The sequence below is a fragment of the Eucyclogobius newberryi genome, unplaced genomic scaffold (assembly GCF_026437365.1).
Source record: "Eucyclogobius newberryi isolate DKJ021-1_F unplaced genomic scaffold, fEucNew1.0.hap1 SCAF_15, whole genome shotgun sequence".
Taxonomy (NCBI): domain Eukaryota; kingdom Metazoa; phylum Chordata; class Actinopteri; order Gobiiformes; family Gobiidae; genus Eucyclogobius; species Eucyclogobius newberryi.
The window spans coordinates 28,719,378-28,741,717 of record NW_027315779.1 but is presented as its reverse complement, the minus strand read 5'-3'; the positions used below and the strand labels follow the sequence as shown (position 1 = coordinate 28,741,717).

The following is a 22,340-nucleotide window of genomic DNA, read 5'->3' as shown; positions in this document are numbered from 1 at the left end:
CCTCTGCACATTACTGCATGAAGGAAAATCCCCTCCGCTGCGCTCACAGACCCACAAACAGCCTCTCTTCTGTGGATGAAATAGAGCTGAGCTGGAACACAGGGGCCATGATCATTATGCTAACTGAATTATTTGTTTTATTGCACACCCGCCTCATAAAAGCACTCAGGAAGGTACGATCCATCTCCTGGCAGCCGGCTGACCTTAAAGGGAGAACAAGCAACAGTAGAGCTGTTTTGCTCTGGTAATAGTCCTGTGGCAAAACCTCACGTAGGACATAAAAAGAGGAAGCGATGGAAACATAAATGCACGTGGATGATACTTGACTTAAGGCATTCATTTGTTGTTTGTTTCTTTGTTTTTACTACTGCAAAATATGCCTTAAAAAACACCTTAATTTCAAACAGGTCTTGAGTAAAGTTGTTCACAAAAGAGAGGGCGTCAAAGCTTGTCCAACCAGGAAAGCACATTAGGGACTAATTTTGACTTTTGCACTATGTCATTCCTTTCTGTCATGTATTATTTATAAAAAAAAAAAAAACGCACCAAATAATGACGTGGCTAAAGCAAAATGAAATTGTTTTGGGATTGGGATTTTCGCCGCTGTGAGAAGGACACAGAGCTCTTGAGAGTGTGATTGGCTCTGGTGGTGTAATTGGGTTTTTGGTGGTGGTTGAAAATTATTTTCTTGGGTTTTAGAGTCAAGAAACATTTGGACTACACGTGTACATTTTCATAGTGCAGCACCAATTACAGATAGACCAATTCATAGTTCGGTCGCTATATCGAGGTGGTGTGTACGATTTGTACTTTTTAGTGCGTTCAGAGCGCCGTGGCAAAGGTGTCGAGTTTACATGTGAAGTCTCTCCAGACCCGCAGTCGTTCCTCCAAATATCAGTCACTGCACAAGGCATCGAAAGGCGGATTTGCGTCTTGTTGAAACGTATGTCCAGGGCATCGGAGATCGTCTGCCCGCCAAAGAATAGGTGTCCAACTTGAGGCGTTAAGGCAGGTGTCCAGACTTTTTTCACCGAGAGCCACATTTATACGGAGCTTATACGGAGCAGAGGGCAGACAACCTACATTTGACATAGTTTTGATGCCTCCACACCTTTAATAAGACTTGGAACATTAATATTAGGTTGATATGACATAAACGTGTTTGAATTTTTCCAATTTTACAGTAAAAAGTACTACTTTTTGTTGTTTGGACCAACAAAAATTGGTCTGAGGGCCGCATTTGGCCCCTGGGCCACAGTTTGGACACACCTACATTAAGGGCAATTTTGATGTCATGGTCTAAATCTAGCATAAAGCTTTATTAAAAGTGCGAAAAGAGAACTGCAAAAAATGTACCTACTCTACTTTCTTATCCAGTTTGTAGTAAAACATATTGGGAAAATATTTTTTTAAAAGGCCCAAAAATATCGGCAGAGCTTATTGGGCATCAATTTCTCAGGATTCGTAACAATCCTCCACATCGGCCACCGATTTACGATCTCATGAGAAAACGCAAAGCACTTCACAAAAGGCTTACATTGTACTTCTAGATGTCTCTGGGCCTGGAAGTCTTTGACGGCCGGGTGGTCCACGATGCAGACCACGGGCACGCCATCGTCCTCTTTACTGACGGTGAAGGTGAGCCGGCTCGTCACCGTGTACATGCGGTCGTACGTCAGCTCCACCATGGGTTTGCCTGACGGAAAAGAGAAAGACATAAACACAATCATGTACGAGGTCGAACAGTGGAAACGTTAGAATAGCACCGGGAATTACAAGGAAGCCGCATGTTTAGTACTTCTTACCATTCAAAAGATTAACTAACCCATATCCAGTTGAAAATGTCAAGTAAAAATATTTACATTTTTGAAGTGTTGATGGTTTTCAAATACTCCAAAAAAGGCTGAGGAATTTTCAGTTCAGCTTCAACAAATTCAAAGAAAGTTATTCATTTTAAGGGCCTTGAATCCACAGAGGGAAACAGTTCAAAGAATCTTTCAACAACTTCACCAACTTGTAGAAAATGAGAAATGATTGAAGGCTGTTGGAAAATTAAAGTCTTTGAAAGTCTTGGTGAAAAAAATCAAATAAATAAAAATCTGGGCTTAAACTGTGACCTCGTGGAATACTCAACATTTGTAGAGAAGTTGTCTTAGAGAAGAGCTGCAGGATTCAGATGAAAACTGCCACGGACAAATGGAAGACTTTGTGGCAAAGGAGTTACTGCGTATATTGTAAATATTATTGGCTGGTGATCAAGATTTGTTTTTGGTCGCATCTGAATTTAATCTCAAAGTAATCTACTGCCTCTGGGCCTCTATCTTCAGTGAGTGAGGCTAATGTGGAAAATATAGGGATTTAAGGAGGCAAGACTGAGTACTGAGACTTTTGAAGTAAATCTGCAACAAAAACAACTGTTCTTGACATATTTCTACATTTCCTCCCAATGTTCGGTAAATTTGTAAATTTTCAAATCATTTAGCATATACAGTATATGCTACATATACAGTATGCATATATGTATAAAGAAGGTAAAAGAGCAGAGGAGCAGGCATCACTTATAATGAGACACACGTCCTCTTCCCAAGCTCAATGAAATGTGTCCACTATTAAGATCAAGTATGATATTGTACAACTCAGAGATAAAACCATCCATATCAGCTGCAGCTGGAGCTTTGGACAATTGTGAGGTAAAGTGTCGTGTCTGAAGGTGTAAAAATGCCGTTAAATTTCTCTTTTCAGCTGTGCAAATGATGCTATTGTGGATTCTATCTAAAGCGTTTGGCACCCTCTATGTGCAGCCGGATGCAGTGTTGTGAGTTTGAATCCTGACTCATGTCCTCCCTTCTCTCTCACCCCCATTTCACTCTCCTGTCGAATAAAGCCTACGGGCAAAAAAATAAATACAAATATTTTCTAGAGTGAAGAAGTACCATGGCCAGACTGCTTTCTAAATTGATCCCAGACCTTTACGGAGCGTTTGACCACTGCCCGGCAATTGATGTGTGTTTCATCCCCTGACCTAACCCTGTGTAAGCCATGAACTCCTCTACAGGTCTTCATTGTGTTCCATAAAGTCAGAAAGGAAATATCTGGATCTGTGTTTGTGTCTACGAAAAAGAATGAATTCAAAAACATAAAACAAAAAACACAATAAATGAGACCAGAGCGAAAACGGGAGATCAAAATAAATTCTATAAAAATAAAGAAAGAACAATAATTAAAAGACTTAACACCAAAAAGGCGAGTCGGCCAGATGGAAAATCAGCTTCTTTGCTAAAGTCCTTCACTGATGGATCCACCTATTCCAACTTTCGGCTGTTACAGGACAATTCCCTTTGCCCTGTATCAAAAAAAAAAGTCCTGCCAAGAACAATGACTTCAGGCTTGTGACCTTAACATCAGAGACAATGAGAGCGTTTGAGCGTCTGATGGTCGGGGTTCTGCTAATTTTATAGATCACTACGAGTTGTCTTTCTGTGGAAACAGTGCTTCGTTCATGGTCTTCAATAAAATACTACTGCGCACTATGATGAAGAACCTGCTGTTAATTGCAAATAAGATGCACAGGCTTTAGGGAATGAGTAATTAAAACAGATTAAATTAAGACTAAAATGCTTATGATGTAGTGCTTGATAGGCTCCTGATGTAGTATCCTTGTGTCTTTTTTGGTGTCTAATTTTGTGTTCATTTTGAGATTGATGTCTTTTCTGTGCTAAAGCGTGGGATTTCCTGTCCCATTGGAGACAATAAAGAATTACCTTATATTTTCTAGCTCACTAACACATTGTTATTGTCATCTGACGAAAGCTCCAAAGAGGACGCTGCGCTGGTTTCTTTTGGTCTAGTTTTGTTTCTCGCCCAGTCAATGAAGCCTTGAACTCAGCAGACAGCGTTTCACTGAGCGTTTCCAGCAGAGGAAGCTCGCACTAGCACTAGCACTCGCACTCGCACAAGCACTAGCACTAGCACTAGCACTAGCACAAGCACAAGCACTAGCACTAGCACTAGCACAAGCACTAGCACTTGCACTTGCACAAGCACTAGCACTAGCACTAGCACAAGCACTAGCACTAGCACTTGCACTTGCACTAGCACAAGCACTCGCACAAGCACAAGCACAAGCACTAGCACTAGCACAAGCACTAGCACTAGCACTAGCACAAGCACAAGCACAAGCACAAGCACTAGCACTAGCACAAGCACTAGCACTAGCACTAGCACTAGCACTAGCACTAGCACAAGCACTAGCACTAGCACTAGCACTAGCACTAGCACAAGCACTAGCACTAGCACTAGCTTCATAGGCAGCATTGCAATTGATCTAGATTTGATTAAAAAGCAATACTCAAATTCCAAGTAAAACATGTTACTACGGCTAAATAGCTTAAGAAATATTACTAGTGAGTGGCAACATTAAAAGACAGTGTCGGTGTAATCCCTCATTCGTCCAGGCGTGTTCCATAGTAGAAAAAGCTTCAGTTGTAGTCATCTGGACTCAGTTTGAAAAAATAGACGTTTCGACTCTCATCCAAGAGTCATTGTTGACATTTACTTTTAAAATGTCAAGTTCCCTACTGTAACAAATATTTGTATTCATACGACATTAAAACAACATGGTCCAAACCTCAATGCAAAGTGATGAAAAGTAGAGCTAATATCTCATTCACCCTCTGTTTTACAATCATCTCTGGCAGAAATCATCAAGACGTAGAATTACAATCCTCGTAAGATTGTTTGGTTCCCGACATCTCTACTGAGAAGGTTGTTGAACTCTTCTCATGGTCAGCAAATGGAGTCTCAAATAGAAATGTCACCCATTTGCGACTAGAGTGTGGAGCTGAGCAATTTATGAGTGTGAATTAAAATCTTAAATTTCAGCAGCTCTCATGGATTTAGTTCATAAATCTGCAATGAACAAGTGAAGTTAATCGAGGGATAATGTGGTGATAAGTGCTCATGGGCTGGATTTACATTGGCTCATATGACAACCATAACCTTTAACAGTTATTTAAGAGACGCGTATAACTTTTTGCAGCACAATTATTCATTTTTGGTTATTTAAGTTGAAATAAGTCTTCCAAGCAGAGGCTGGTGCCAGAAGTTAGTAATTCAGGCCGGTATATGTGGTCGACACTGGTCTTTTCTTAACATAGCAGTCACTATTATCATTTATTTAATTTAAATAATTTAAATAAAAGTGTACAGATAACAATCACAACAAACATGCTGTGCTGCTCAGGTCACATGACCGACATCGTAGGGAGGGACAAGGACAGTGTTAATCAGGTACCCATCTGTGATGAGGGAGCTGCAACCAATTAACAATAGGATTTATATGACCCATTACAGGGCCATTAGGGTAACAAAGAAGATTTGGTTCAGGGGAAACTTAGAGTGCAAACAAATAGATAAACACAATATTACAGCTATTATCAGGAGGCTCCGCCCGGCGGGCAGGGCCTACTCAAGCGCAGGATAAATATCTGAGCTCTCAGACTAGATCCACAGATTGAGAATGACTTGTCCAGATGACTACTAGATGTCGAATCAAACGCAGCTGGACTTACTTTGTATTATCAGTGAACAGCTTTCAGCTGTCCAGATGACTAAAACGGAATCTTTTCTACAATAGAACACTCCTGGATAAAAGAGGGATTACACCGACCTGGTTGAGCAAAGTAAAATACAAAATCTTTCACACAGACCGAGATGGAAAAGTTTAAATCACATCCAATGGTCCCATCAAGTTCAAATGAATGGTAAAGCCAGTGTCCATAAAAAGTGAATAAAACGTTTATTTTGTTATATTTATCTGGAGTCATAAATAACATATAAAGATGATCTTAATAAGATAAGATAATCCTTTTAATGGTCTCTACATTCCCATCTACATCAGAAAACCATTAGCTCAGATGCCAGTTCTACATGTGACCTATCATCTAAAGGTTTACAATCTCAGCAGTGACTTTGAACCAGGCTTTTGGGTCTCGTAACTGTGGCCGATGGGTTGGTACCAGAGGAAAATCTCTAGATTATTCATAATAATCTAGCTAATGCTAACGGCTACAGGAATTTGTCATTTCTACAATTTTCCCGGACTAAAGGTGTTGCTAAGGGATCGCTTAGCATCAGCATCGACTGCCACGTCTAACAGTTATGTCTGATGATGCACAGGTCAAATCGTACGTCCATTAAACACCAAACGTTTGCTTCTCCTTTGTTTTGTTTTGGTTTCAGACCCAGAAAACTGGTGGTTGCCAACTCTCAATGACCCACAATGCATTGCGCGGTGACGTCTGTTCCAAAGCACTATCAGTAATAGGCCTACCTCCTAAAATACAATTGTACATTTCATAAATCATCCTTAGCAATATCCTAAAATACAGTCAGAATTTATCAGTAAACAATCCTCCTAAAAATACAATGATTAAATTAATCAGAAAGAATTTAAAATAATGATCCAATTCATTAATACAAATATCACAATCAAATAAAATAATAAATAAAACTACCCAAAAAAGTACTAAAATACACTAATATCAATTCACTATTGTCCTTAACCTGTGATAAAATGTGAATATATGATTATATTTCTGTGATGTATTTTATCTGCATAATAGTGATATTTTATCTGCATCATTAGTCTAAGAGAAGAACGGGTGTGTGACAAACTGCATTTGTGAAGGGGTCATAAAGATGGGCCAAAGGATGTTTACCCCAGGGCTGGGGTGACAGCCCAGAGGAGTTTGGGTAATGTTTACCCAAGGCTTGATCTCTACGGAAAAATACCAGCTGTAAACAAGTGCCTTCATGTGAAGCTGACCAATGAGAAATGTGACCCGCCTATTCCAGAATATCTAATAAAACCAACCAGCGCGGGAAAAAACGGTGTGAGACGCAGGAGGATCACGCAGGCTGCTTACAACAGCTTGCGTGATCAGTCCCCGCGTTTTCTCCCAAGCTTGCCTTACAAATGTCTGATATTTCTGTGTCGTTTCATATTCTAAGTTGAATTGTGTTCTCAATGTGTTACGGAATAGCATCGTGTTTGTCTGATTCCGTGACAAGATCTAATATCAATTTCATTATAATCATCATGTCCTTAAATATTCACATTCATCGGTTAATCGATAACTGTGTTTAATTCAATTAGTTGGGTCCAAAATACAATCATAAGAGGAAAAACATGTCCGAAATGCCCTCTCAGCCTGTGGTTACCCCGCTTGGGCTCTCAACAGAGTGAAGAGAACCAAGAAGCAGGACAAAAGGGAAACTGAACAGAGAAGGAAGGGTGTTTCTATCCCTTATGTGTCTGGCCAGTCGGAAAAACTGCAGAGAATTTTTAGACAACACGAAGTCCCTGTTTATTTTAAACCAGGAAACACTTTAAGACAAAAACTGGTTCACCCTAAGGACAAGTTGCCGACTCAAAAACAGAGCAATGTAGTTTATTCGATCCAATGCAGTGAAGAAAGTTGTAAAGAACGTTACATAGGTGAGACGAAACAGCCTCTACACAAGAGGCTTTATCAGCACAGAAGAAATACTAGTTCAGGACCACAGAGCGCCGTGCATCTCCATCTTGAAGCCTCTAATCACTCGTTTGAAGATGGTGATGTGAAGGTTTTAAGCAGGGAGAAAAGATGGTTTGAAAGAGGAGTCAAGGAAGCTATTTTTGTTAAAAAAGAAAGACCTTCTTTAAACAGAAATGGAGGGCTTAGGTTTCATCTTCCTGTTATTTATAATGGGATTCTGAACCCCTGGAAAGGTAAAGGACATTCAGATGCTAATCAGGTACTCAGGGTGGTTGAGCCAGGGTCTCACAAAGACAAAGAGGATTCTAATAGCCCATTAAGATTCTGAATAGGCTAGCTCGGTAGATACAAGGGGGAGTTTCTGTTGAAACAAACAACTCTTTCTACTTCAGGAAGGCTCCTCCCAATGGGCGGGTCTTACCACAGAACAGTATTAATATAGGAGTTCTCGACATAAATTCTGTTATTGACAATGACTCTTGGATGAGAGTCGAAACGTCTACTTTTTCAAATTGAGTCCAGATGACTACAACTGAAGCTTTTTCTACTATGGAACACGCCTGGACGAATGAGGGATTACACCGACATCATAAGAACTGCAAAATAATAATTGTGACTATTTTAGAATTGTTTATTATTAAAAAAATAAATTACAAATAAAAGTACAAATATACAAAAAACAAAAGAAACACAATTATAACACAGAATAATTCAATTAAAAGTAAGATATAACAGGTATCCATGTATTATGTCCGTGGCAGGAGTTTTGAGGCCCAAGTACATAGTTCTAAATAGAATCCAAATTAAGTGGTTTAATTTAATATTTAAAATAAATACATTTATATATAAAGTACTTTTTTATTTGACTGTTTTTGTCACGTGTGCTTTATTTTGTCATTCAGACAGTTAAATAAATGAATAAAGCTGGTCACAAACTTGAGACAAATAGTTTGATAGATTTCACATAATCTCAGTAATAGTCGAGAATGTTTTTTCTCACAATGATCGTGACACTAAAATGGTGACATCATTATTTACCACTCATCCAAGTAGTTTCTTCAGTTGTGCACTAAACAGCTGTCTGAAGGGCGGAGCTAACGACACTCAAACTCACTTATTCAAGCTTAGAAACTTCTGTCCAGCTAACGGAATTCAGTTTTCATCTGCAAAGTGAGTTATCAGATTTCTTCGGAGCAGGTTTTGACGAGGAAACATATGCAAAATAAAGAACAAGCACAAAAATAAATGCTTAAGCTTGGAAGTGTTATTTTAAGATTTGATGTACTTTGTCTTCCAAACACAACACTTACTCTAAAAGTGTTTTTGACGATCAGATTTATTTTGTGGCAAGGATTTTGACAGAAACCAGCAGGTGGTTTCTTTTCACTCACACATTCAGTTTGGGTCGTGTCTGCAATGAAGTACACAGCATGCATTTTACAAAACTGTTCAGTGAAGTTAAAAGTTCTAGTGAAATTGCAAATGAAAAAAGTGAATTACAGCAAAAGTATGAAAATAGATTGAGGCAGAGGCTAAATATAAGTCTTAAATACTAAAGATCCTTCTAAATGTAATTCCATCTTACCTAGTAAGCTTAGTAAAGAAACAAACAATACATCAAATAAAAAAGTAGGTTATATTATGGCAATTCTATGTAGGTTATTACAGTTCTATTCTTGAGTTTTAGTTCCCTTTTTAAAAGAAACATTTTCAGGACTTTTCACTATTTAATAGATATAATATTTTGCTTAATGGTTAATTTGCTGTATTAGAAATATGGACAACTCCTGTGAACATACTTCCTGGTATCAGTATCGGCAAGTACTGAAAGGAAAGTACTCGTATCGGCTTGGGGTAAAAGTGTGATCTGTGCATCCCGAGTTAAAAGCATTAAAAGTCCGCTTTGCATAAATGTGTCCAAATGGGAAAAACAATAGAACATTCTTCCCAAACAGTCCCAGCACAAAAAGGTTGATCATTTTCAGCGAAACAGTTGAAGACTTGACACCGCAGCGAGGCGATAACACAAAAGTAATAACAAGCGGCTGCACTGCTCTATATTATTGTTCAGCGACTGCTTTATATTAAAGTATGATGGAGAAAAAGCGTCTGAGCACTGACCTGGCAGCTCCTTGTTGCCCTTCTTCCACCTGATGGAGGCGGCTGGTTTACTGCTCAGGGCGGAGCACGTCAGCTCTGTCTCGTTGCCTTCATTCAGCACCTCGTCTCGGCTCTCGATGATCGGGTTACTGGGAGGGACTGGCACGCACACACACACACACACACAGACAGACACAGAGACAGACAGACAACACACAGACAAACAGACAAAAAGTCTGGGATTAGAATGATTTTACAGAATTACATATTTTAGTGTTGAAACGTGTCTTAAATGCATCTTGGGCGCATCAATTATTATTATATGGTGACCAGACGTCCCAATTTAGGCGGGACGGTGCCAGTTTTGTGCCCTGTGTCCAAACAAAGGTATTCAAAACCACTGATGTGTCCCAGTTTTATACAAGACATGTCCCAGTTGTCCCGGTTTTTGACCACTTTGGGACAACAGGAAAGATGGGAATATATTGTTGTTTCTTTAACTAAAATAGAGAAAATGACTCAAGTCTCTCAGATTATATACTGACTCACATGTGAGCCGAGAAAGAGGTGTGAATAAGTCCTGAATGCACCTTTTTACCCCGCTTTATACATTTTTTTCATTACTCCCATCCCAACAGGGTGTCATTCATTTTAAATATTATTTTTGTAACAAATCCTGCCACAGACTTTATGCAGGTGTTTAAGTCTTTATGCTAATGCTCATAATGCTCTGAATCTCCACCCTTCTTGCACGGTAAGCTCCTCCTCCTCCTCCTCCTCCTCCAGCACTACGTGCTAAGTCCCTCCCCCCGGTGCAAAGTTCCTCCCCCGTCACAGCATCAATTTATGATCATAATAAACACACAGGAGAGCTTTTTAAGAGTCATTCTTCCCCTGTGGTAGCTCACCACTGGTGGAATCACCACCAAATCTGTTATCCAAAACACCAGTCTTGTCTTTATTATTAGGAGAGAATCCTTCTTAAAGTCTGTGTTTTAATTATCCAACAAGCTTTTGTTGACATATGACAAAGTCAAAGCTCCAACATTTATCTTGCATAATGCTCACTCTTTAATAATAGCATTTCTGTTAGCATTAGCATTGAGACAGACTTTATCCGGGTGGGTGTGCGTGTCCTGTCCATACCCAGAACAGTGAGGTCGGCGTAGGCCTCCTGCGGGGGGTCGGTGTACAGCTGGCATACGTAGCGGCCCTCATCTGACAGAGACACGTTGGACAGAGATACTCGCAGCTCGTTCTCTGAGAAGTTCACCAGCTGGAACCGGACGTCCTTCAGAGCTGCAGAGGACAGGTGGAATTATACAGAGGAACTACAGAATTAAGGGTTCTTTACCATTTGAAATGTTGTTTATTCAACAAATTTAACACTTGGTCTTAAGTAGATAAAGATCTGGTTTAATTCCCAGTTTAAGTCCAGGTTTAGGCCCATTTTAGTCCAGTTGTAGACTATCATTTGGTAGTACTTGGGAAGCTTGGGAATAAGAGCCACTTATCTAGTTGGAACTCTTCCAGATCTTTGACCTGTGGGGTAAATGTACTCACGCCGGACGTCTCTGAAGTAAATGGTCTGTCTGTTGGGGTTGAGCAGCTGGATGACCGAGTCGTCGTTGTTCTTCACTCTGCAGCTGATGGTGGCCTGCTCGCCCTCCACCACCGACACATTGTCTGTCACCAGGTTCTGGCTCACAACTGCACAGGGGACAAGGACACAGGACACGCCAAATATGTCAGCTCTTGGCAGATGGCAGAAAGTAAACATGGGCAATTTTTGACATCTTAAGATTGACACGGTTAGATGTTGTCTGCGTAATCCTTCAGTTGTCCATGTGGGGTCCACAGAAAAACAAGGTTGATTTGGTAAGTCTGCAACACTGGTTAAGTAAGGTTCACATCTTAAGGTACTTCAATAATAGATACACCTGACTGTAAAGCTTCTCCCTTCAGACAGGTTATAGTTATATATATATATATATATATATATATATATATATTATATTATATTATATTATATTATATTATATTATATTATATTATATTATATTATATTATATTATATATAACCAGTTTTGTCAAAGTCACTTTGGACAAATTTGACATCAATTGAACAACAATACATATCATGGACCTTGTGTGAATTCAACTTTTTTTTTTCCTTGGATAAATTTGCATTTTCAATTTGAATCTGTCTTTTGTCCAGCCCCATCTTATCTTATTATTTATTGTATTTATTGTATTTTATTATTTCATTGTATTTATTGTATTAGTTTTATTAGTTTTATTTATATTTGTCTTGTCTTTGTCTGTACATTTGAATTGTGTTTTTCTTAACACAGAAACTTATTCACTCGAAAAAACATTTGTCCATTTGACAGATTTTCTTAGCTATAGTTTAATTTATTTTTATTTTTATTTTAGTTTAGTTTTAATCATTTGGCTGCTTCACTGGAAAACGCACTATGAATGTTTGAAATCAAAATTATTTGAATTCAGAATATTATCTTAATTTAACTCACTTTTACTTGTTTGGCAACTACGACCAGCCAACCTTACACTTCACACTTATTTATGTAATTTTGTTTCAATATGAATTAGAACATTTTGTGTCCCAATCTGCAGAATCATAACGAAAATTGGTCAAATCCCGTTACTGTCGTTGAGATGTGCCTTATTTTGCATGAGTTTCTTTCAAAAAAATGTTGTCCAAGTTTAAAAGGCATCAATTTTGTGGAATAACATATTTTTTTTACAAGATTTCTTTTTTAAAATGTATTTTCTTCTTTTTTAACTGTTTGAAAAGCCAAATAGTTGTTTTTAGGTTGTAAAACATGCCCTCTTTTAACAAACATGGGCAAAAGCCAATGGACCTTTCTCAATTTAAGCCAAGAAATATGCAAAAAGTAAATATTAAAATGATGATAAGTCGCTGACAAGCTGGAGCGTTCTGCTGTATGTCTCTCCACACGGCGTAGTGCAGAGGGAACACGTCATAACTGTGTTTTATGTCCCTGCGAGCACAAACAGGCCACTGCTGTAAAATCTAATTACATTCCCTATTTTTATATGGCTGTGATCACATTATAACACTTTATTAATCATTTACGGCCTTCCGCTTGGCATCATAAACACAAATATATCGACCTATCATAGAGGAATATTAGCTCTGCGTTCTGGGGATTTGTTTTTCTTAGCAGTTTGCACCGTGCGAATAGCAAAAATGAAAAGGGAGAACGGCGTCTGCTGGTCGAGAAAAAACACACAATAATAATATAAGAAGAAGAAAAAGAAGAAGAGTCATATGAATATGAAACCTGTTGTTTGGCTGTTAATAAGCTTTAATCAGAGCAAGTATTTGTCGATCTCAGGACAGTCTTATAAATGTTTTAAATTCAATTATTTTATGCATTTGAACGAATCAGTGTTTAGAGACGACCCACAGAACCAGTGCTCTTGTTTACATGATTTTATCCCATTGTGTAACTGTGTGTTTTTAGGTATTTGTTAATTGTATTGATTATATTGTCAAACTAGGGGGAAATAACTTTTAAAACATTTATCAGAATTAAGCTCGTCAGATTTCATACACGTAACCATACAAATAACAATAAATACCATTATCATCAGGTTTATTACAAAACATATACAGTAAAAACCATGACACACTCAACATCGTTTAGAAAACCTTTTGTAAATGGAACACCCATGAGGCGGTGCTTGGCTTGTAGGCGGGGCCCATGGGATCTGATATGAATAAAACCATTTTTACCTTAATGCTACTTATCTACCTACTAATTACCTACACAATGTATGTGTGAATACATACATAGATACACACAGGACTTACACAGTCCGATCGCTCTGCAGTTAATGTATTGTAAAATCTTTGTATCTCTACTAGAAACACAAATAAATAAATAAAATATGACCAAATAATAGGCAACAAAAAGGTATTTGAATCTGGTTAGTAAAAGGTTAAAATAGACAAAACACAGTTCAACACTAAAGATGGAGAAATGGAGGCCATGGCGCTGCAAAATATGGAATATCTTGATTTGAACGTAAATGCAATTGCGACCTAGATGATGTAATTTGTTTGAGGTGATTTTTTTTGCACTAAGAAATGAAAAGGTCAAATGGGACAGTGGTATTTTTAATTTTTCTTCTAATTTGCAAAAGGTCTTGAAACAAGTAAAAACTAAAAAAAAATCAAGCTAATGTACTCTGGATATTCCTTTTTTTGCAGTGTAGGTTTAGAATGGAAAGCACAACAACCTTAAATAAGTCAAAATCACTGGAAGGAGATTTTATCAGTGCAATTCTTTATACATTGACTGAATAATGCAAAAAAATGTTTCATGACTTTAGTTTTCTCAAGTGGTTCTGTGCACAACAACGCCTAACTAGCTTACTGTTAGCATCACTCCCGTTCAATTCTATTTCATGTTTTTTTCCCCCCCGAGTCACTCTAAAATCAATAATCACTTAAAGATCCCACAGTGGACAGCAAATTGTGGATGTCACTGACAACATGAGCTGAATATGTCACTGGAGGACACTGTTTATCTATGTCTATTTGTCTCTATGCTAATGCTAATTTTAGCGCGTGATACATAATAAAATAAAAAATAATAATAACCATGCATAACGGGTAGTCTGTATTAAATTTGAATACAATTTTAAATAATTCTTTATTCTATATTTTAAGCTTTAATACAAGTTAGCATTAGCTTTGAGAAACAATGAGCTAGCCAGTGTGTTGTGCACAGAACATTTTCAGGTGAAAATATATTAAATTTGACATTTTATTCTACATTCTGTTTTATTTATTGTTGAAAAGAAAATACACTTTGCAATTCAGGCAGTTTAACTTATTGAAGATGGTTGTTTTGGCTGTGAATGTCTACTTCTAAAGGCGCATGGACAATGGTAGTGACTACAGACCAAGACTATACCTTACCTGCATACTGTGTGGCTCCTGAGGGTCAGAGCGAGCAGGAGAGAGCAGGAGAGAGCAGGGGAAAGGGAGAGGAGAAGGTTAGCGTCACCGGTCAGAAGCTCCATGCAGGTTCAGCACAAGAGGAACCAGGTACAGGTCGTCATGCACATTCAACAAAACCCACACGGTTTCAATACAGAGCAGGAACAAATCAAGCAGCAACATTTTGCAAAGACTGCAGCTATTCCACATTTTTTTCTGAAGGCCACGCCGTTTCAATAATGAGACTTTAACAACAACTATAATGAGATTTGTGAAAAAGAAAACAGAAAAGTTTGATCAACATTGCCTTGAAAAATTGTCAAACCAGAATGAACCTAGGACTAAACCATGACTTAAACCAGGATGAAACTTGGGGCACGAGCCTAATCAGAACACTTGGAGGGCTGATCTTCATAGGCCTGTAATAGTTCCTTCCGGTATTTGTGAACAGAACCTTTGCATTCTAAAGGCAGTTCCATAAAATTAGCAGTTAGCTGTAGCCTCCAAACATCACAAACTATGATAAACCTGGTCTGTTTTGGAAACAAACTGCCACTCGACACACGTGAGTAACACCAGAGCCTTAGTAGTCGCGGATAAACAATTTCCCTTGCCGTAACTTTGCTCGGCTCAACACCGGGTTTGCAGAATATACGGTGTGACCCATACGTCCACGATAAAGCATGTCAATCCAGGTTGTACTTGAATAATAGCAACAAAACATAGCAACAGGCATAAGTGACAGTATGTGTGAACATTAATGGCCAATATTATGGAAAAAAGGCATCTTGAAAAGCGCCTGGCGTCAGCTCACAGACTCTTGTGTTAAGTTTGCACAGCACGTGTTCATGCTACTGCACGTTTATGGAGGAGGATTTGGGCAGATTGGAGAGTAATTTCGTTTTGGCTGCAACTTTACGTGGACTTTATTTGGCTGCATCTTCTCACTGGATTGTAACCACGCCACATTTACCTGGAGCGAGGAGGAGGATTACAGCCAAGTGTTGCTCATGTCCGTTTAGGCTTCAGCACAGAGAGTTTTCGGGTGAATATAAGGACAACTCTGGACCTTCAGATCTTCTTGATCTGTGACACTTTGTTTGGGTCGGTGCAGGCTTATGTTAAGGTGAAGGTTTTGTAAAAAGGCAGAGCGTATGAAAACATGAAATAGTTAATCAGTTAAATTATGCCCGGCACGTGCGAAAGACTTCAGTAAAATGTCGAACGCTGTTACTTAGGTTGTAGTGATCATAGTGCGATTGCAATATTGCAGTTACCACGACAGCCCTAGTGTTTAATTCAGTTCAGTTTATCGATGTAGCAGTTAGCTGAAATTAGCATAAACACTGTCAATGACTACAGTATTTCCAATTCTTTTATGTCAGTGCTATGCTGAGTAAATCGCTACAGAAGTGGTCACAACAGTTTGTCATTCATAAATAGAAACATATAAACACATATAAACTCCTATGTCTCACTTAAACATCCACCATTTGTATCCGCTTTGGTTTTTATTTGTCTGTCTCGTTAAAATGAACGGGAGAGAAAGTTTATGTCAGTGCCAGGCCGTGTGCGCAGCTATTCTAAACTCGTCTGGAAGTAAACGACGACCTTGACATTCAATTATAGATAAACAAAATAAAGGAAAACTGGGCAAAGTATTTAATTTTCTAAAAACAACAGTGTGAAAAATGCAGGAAAATGCGGCAGGAATGACACAAACCAATGAATAGACTGAATTACAAAGAATCAAGCAGAACTATCCCTCTAATAAGGTCATATCTTTTAGTCACTGTGAAATAAATAAAAAATAAACACATAATGTAAATAACAGGGCTTGATTTGGCTGGAATGTTCCACAGTATGGTGTTAAACTTAGCTATCTCCATGGAGACCAGCAGTGTACAGGTCAGATCTGCGGTGAATCAGTAAAAATCTGGAATTTTCAAGGAATTTCTGAGCAATACAAATGAATAAATCAAGAAGGAAAATTGATCTTTTTAATGTTTTAAGTGTACGACATTCCAACACAAGCGCTAACATCTCCAGAAAGTTACTGCCGGTGTCGAAGCGCCAAACTCTAACTAACCCGTCCGTTAAGTCCGTTTGTCCAATACGTCTTTCTCAGAATTGTCTTTTATTCAATGGGTGCTTTTCCTCCTCTCTCGTAAATGCAGCCTCTGACAGCTTTTGATTAGAAAAACCTCTCCTTTTCTTCAACTTTGTGCCAAGCTCCAATCAGAGCTGATGGTGTAATTACCGTCATCCAGAGAGTGGAGGGGTGTGGAGAGGAGGATACAGGACGAGTGGAAAGAAACGTGAAGATCAAATCAGAGCCGCAGCACAAGATAAGATACATCTGATTTGAATCACACCAACTGAAAATATTATGTGAACAAAAAGGATATTAGGATAATAGTTGGTACAAAAAAACAACAATAGATGTATAGGACAGAATTATACCTTTTCTGAACAATATTTTCCAACCTAAAATGTAAATACCCAAATAATATGAGGAAAAAAGGCTAGGCTTTGACCACAGAGCGTGCGCGGTAATGCTGACACAGCAAACGCATGGCTCTATTAGCACTCACGTTGCCTAAGGGCTTCATTTATATATTATTTTATTGTTCATTCCCACTGCAGACAGTAACATTGTGTGATTTGTAAAATGTGTTTATTCACATGTAAACATTTTAAGTTATAAGTTATTAAGTTATTTTAAATACTAAATCCAAGGAGACAAAACACATATTTTAAAAGCCAATTAAAGCTAGAAGAAAACAGGATTGTATATCCACTTTAATGCCATACTGTGGAATATTCCAGGCAAAGCTATAACATCTTGCTGGACAAGCAGGTGGCAGACCCAGCACCAATGTACATAATGTGCCTTTAATGTGTCGAACAGTCTATGGTATCTAGGGATCATCACCAAATTCATATGTGCTTGAAGGGCTGGACTGCCTGGTTCTGTCAGACTGACCTGTGGATCACTCTGAACTGAGTTCTACACAATATCAATCTGGACAGGCTCTCGGCGAAAGAAGTCGGCAAAAGGCGTGACGTCATGACGAATAATTAAAGCAAGTACAAGCCGAGAAATCAAACTGTTGTTAAACCCAGTCAGACTTCTTCCCCAACTTCAAACACACAAAGTACTTTGTGCAAGTTTTTTAAAAACAAAGTACGTCTGTAAATCTGCTCAAATAGACCAAAGTACGTCTGTTTGTCCCTTAGTTACGCCCAAATTACAATGCTGCGCTGTCATTGGTCTCAAGAGTTTGTGTAACAAATATTGTGAGAATTCACGTGGCATGAGCCAGGTTATGGAACTGCCAATGTTTGGAAAAAATACTGATACTGAGACCACACCTTTTGAACATTTAGCACGCTATAACATTGTTCCCTCATAATAAATATCCCTGGAGTAGTATTTAGCTTCATTCTCGCATAATTGTCTAATTAAACCTGTTTACGAGCTTGTCTTCTCTTTCCCTCAGCCTCACACTTCACCTCGCACAGTCTCACACTTCCCAGATTTGTGATGTCGAGAGAAGATTCCAGAGAACTTCTGTGCTGTATTTAAGCCCATAAATTACCGCTCTGAGGATTTCTGCCTTCACTGCAACATTAGCTTGACGAACATGTTGCTAAAATTGCTATTTTTTCCATTTTTTTTTCCTCCAATGGTAATTCCCTCTGCTGAAAGTAGATGTCGTGCCAACACCATCTCCAGATGAGGGATTGTCTTAGAGACATAAGATAATTTTTAAAGGCCAATAATACAAACCGTGTCCTTTTAAAATACTACTACTACAGATGATACTGCGTTGTGCTCAAAACAAAGTCGATAGTGTGTGGATTCAATCTGTGCTCAGGAGCCGAGGGAGCGTGAAATGTGAACATTTGGCACATTTAAAAGGCCTGCGGTGCGCCTGCTCCAGAAGCGGTGGTGAGTCCAGTGTGGAGAATGCAGCAGAAGTGGCTTGTCTAACACGGACGTAACGAGAATAACACACGTGTTTTTCAGCTTTGGAAACTCAAATGAGAGACTCGTGTGAGGCTCATTCTGCTTTCTAATCAGACCATCGTCCAAAATACAAAAAAAACAACAACTTGGCATCAAGTCACACATTCTGTATTATTTGTGTCGTTATTGACCATTAAACATGCTCGACAGTAACATCATTTTGACATTTGATGTTTTAGAACTTAATATAATGTATGTACAAATTACAAAGGAGAGATAAACAAACAATAAACAAAACAATCTGGGAAATTCAGAACGGAGTTTTTTTGACGCTCGGAGGAGAGAGAACAGGATTCATCAAACTGGTGTGACTGAAGATTAATTCTACTCCAGGTATTTTTTTTGATGAGGGAACAATGTTATAACATGGTTAAAGGCTCAAAAAAAGTCAATTTAGCATAATATGTGTCCTTTAAGAATCAATCAGCATCACAATTGGTTTCTGTAAGGTTTCTGATTTCTACCTCAAACCTAGGGATACAGGTCACGTGTATGAAAATTTAAATAATAATTCTACATAAACTGCATTCAAATGAGTGGTGGAATTATCACAAAATGTTCACTGAATGTGTATGAAAAGTATGGCACAACCTTAGGACATCAGCAAGTCATGCTTTATGAATTGTGCTGTATACTGTTTGTGATTCACTAATAAATGTGTATTATTATGTCTGTTATTGTCTGTTGTGTCGTGATGAAAAAGACCCGCTTCTTTTTCACACACTAGACGGTGTCCACGCTGCGAGTGAAATGCCTCCTCCTTTGTTGGATTTACACCTCATCCGTGAGCTCACACCAGGAAATCTGTGAAGGTGGAAGAATATGTTCACACCGTTCACTGTTCTGCATATGTCACTAAGGAGGGGGGTGGCGGGCGGGCGGGCGGGCGGGGACGGGGTTCCATCTGATTCCACTACGGCTGCGTTCAGACTTGTGAGAATATTACATCAAGTACGTGCAATTTGTATGTTGATGAAATCCAATATGTACCTTTTTAGTTATTGACACAAACTCATTGATGATTGATTGGTTCTGGTTTGAGCTCGGTTTAGTCCTTATGTCGAGGTTTGGACCTGTTTTGGTACTGATTGCGGTTTGGTTTTTGGTTCAAGTTAAACCTGGCTTTAGTTCCAGTTCGGTCACAGTTTTGATGTGACGTGTGCAGACGTGTAAAGCATCCTTAAATGTTTGTGTTTTCTCAGCATGTAAAGGTGCACTATGCAACTTTCCTGGTAAAGAGTTGTAATTGCTTTGTTTGAAATGTCCGTTTATGCCGTAACGCGCGTGATATAATTCCATTGCGTTTTTATAATTGCAAAAATGGTTCACAAATAAAGAATGACCAAAATCATAACAATAATCATAAACATTTTTTTCTTTTTTAATTAGGTGTAGATCCTATTAAAAATGTGATTTGAATTTAAAGAATGAATGGATTTGAATAGGTAAATTAACGTATTTTTAAATGCATCATCTTAAATGCAATGGGACAGTTGTTCCAGTTTTAAATGTTTAATTGTCTAAATATGTCAGAGTTTCTTAATATTTTAAATACCATATTCATTTGCTTTTTTTTTCCAGCTTTTATTTATATATTTTGACATACATATTTTTATAAAATGTATTGTGTTTTTATTTTTTCAATGTGTTTTAACATTGTAAAGCACTTTGAATTGCGCTTCATTCGAATTGTGCTCTATAAATAAATTTGATTGACTGAGTTTCTATGTTTGGTTATTATATATATTATATATTATATATATATTGTATATATATATATATATATATATATATATATATATATTGCATAGTATGAAAAATGTCATTCATATTTTAATTATGAAAAAACAAGCAAACATGACCTCAAAATATATACTATTCACTTTACATCAAAAATAAAATAGACTCTGGTGACACGATCTATCTAAATAATGCAGACATTTGGTTTTTTTAGCGTGTGGCCGTTGAATCCTGGAAAAGCAACGACAGAGCATATTATCTCTGAACGTGAGTGAGCGCTGTAGAGAGAACAGAGGCGCGACAAACCAAACCGAGCGCCCAGCCGTGTAATTGAATGACTGGAAAAGCGTCCAGTATAAGATCAACACACTGTGAAACAAAACAGAGGGATCAACGATGAGAAAAACGCAGTAATGTTCCCACAGTCCCGCTCACTGTCCACACAGACGGCGGAACACTGTGGACTTCTGCGAATGCCAACTACTCAAACTATGCTAAAAGAGATTTCCGCCTTTCTGTGGGTCTGCCAACAGCTTATCGACTCGAAACTGCTGTACCTGTTTTGAAATGTGAAAAACTTAATTTACCCGTTTTTTGTTTTTTTTTTGCTAGTAATAAAGTAAAAAAAGTAAAAAAAGTTTTCCACCATTTTGTAAAAGCATCTATTCAGGTAAAAATTAGACCACAGTACTTTTTTTGTATCTATTTACAGAGCGTTTTATTCTCCGAGAAGCAGGAAGTGCGCCGTTAGCATGCTAACGTTTGTTAGCTTTACCCGGGACGGCAAAACTCGCTAGTGGTGGATATTTAGGATGCTGGAAATGCATTAGGTAAGTAGGCGAGTTTATTAAAATGAACTAGTTCTGTTTTTTCACATTTCAAAGCAGTAAAAATCAGGGACCGCTCCTTTAAGACGGCTGCATCGAAAATGTAAAAAAAAAAGAGGGTAAGTTGCAGTTGACTTGTCTTACAGTCACATGAAGGACAGCAATACCACATACTTGCCGATTTCAGTGTCACATGATCGAATAGGCTGTGTAATGTAAACATACACACATACACGCTCCTATTTCAAAGTCCAGTTTAAAGTCATTTTTGACTTTAGTGTGTAAACCTTTTGCTGTTTTATTTTAGTTAATAATTACTGTGTAAAACTGTCATCCGAGCTAAAGGTTATTTTATGTTGAGATTTCTGATCGTGTGTGTTTCTTGTAAATCCTCTGTTACATGTTACCACTGAGGAGTAGATACATTGAATTAAAAAGCATGAAATAAATGTTTAGATACTTTAATGTGAGGATTGGTTTCAACATTAATTTGTTTGTCGACAAAAGAAAGATCTGAGCGACTCCGACAGCTTTAAGAATCCTTTATTAGAAAAGGATAAGCCTGCGCGTTTCGGCCGCGTGGGGCCTTGTTCAGGGCATAAATGAGTCCAAATGATGCCAGGTGATTTAAATAGACCTGCACCAGGCTGGGAAGCACTCCTGCTACTCACTAGGGATGTCAAGATTATTAGATAAGAACCAAAAGAATAATAATTGTGACAACGTTAGAAGCAAAATTATGTATTTTTTGTTCAAAATACAGCCCAAAATTAGCCTTTTTTGTCACGTTTAACTTTATTTTGTTTATCAGAGAGTTCAGTTTTTTAAAGCAGGTCACAAACTTGAGGAATAGTATCTGTTAGACCAGGAGAATGAAGGAAAATTAAAGATTTCACTGTTGCTTAGTCACAGTCTCAATCAACGCGAGTCATTTTTAAATCGCATTTTTTTTTCTCTCACAATGATCGTGACATTTCTACTACCCACAAGACACAACAATTCAAAAAACAAATAAAAACTGTGTGGAATGATATAGAATACATCTATGTTGGAACAAACAGTTGAAATGACAGTAATGGCCTCCACGTAGATAGGACCACAACAAC

At 38.1% G+C, this 22,340-nt stretch overlaps 1 protein-coding gene across 6 annotated transcripts in view; it reads right to left on the bottom strand.

Annotated features, from left to right (window-relative positions):
* LOC140361217 (cell adhesion molecule 1-like) overlaps nt 1-22,340 on the bottom strand; it is a 222,880-nt gene that overhangs the window by 29,056 nt on the left and 171,484 nt on the right. For 4 of the 6 annotated variants that reach the window (XM_072446946.1, XM_072446948.1, XM_072446950.1 and 1 more), the window contains exons 2-6: nt 14,614-14,631; nt 11,202-11,348; nt 10,785-10,937; nt 9,660-9,797; nt 1,538-1,696 (exon numbers count right to left, since the gene is read on the bottom strand). In XM_072446946.1, coding sequence (XP_072303047.1) covers nt 1,538-1,696; nt 9,660-9,797; nt 10,785-10,937; nt 11,202-11,348; nt 14,614-14,631 — 615 coding nt within the window. The remainder of the gene's footprint in view (nt 1-1,537; nt 1,697-9,659; nt 9,798-10,784; nt 10,938-11,201; nt 11,349-14,613; nt 14,632-22,340) is intronic. The other 2 variants (XM_072446947.1, XM_072446949.1) reach the window with 1 other exon arrangement.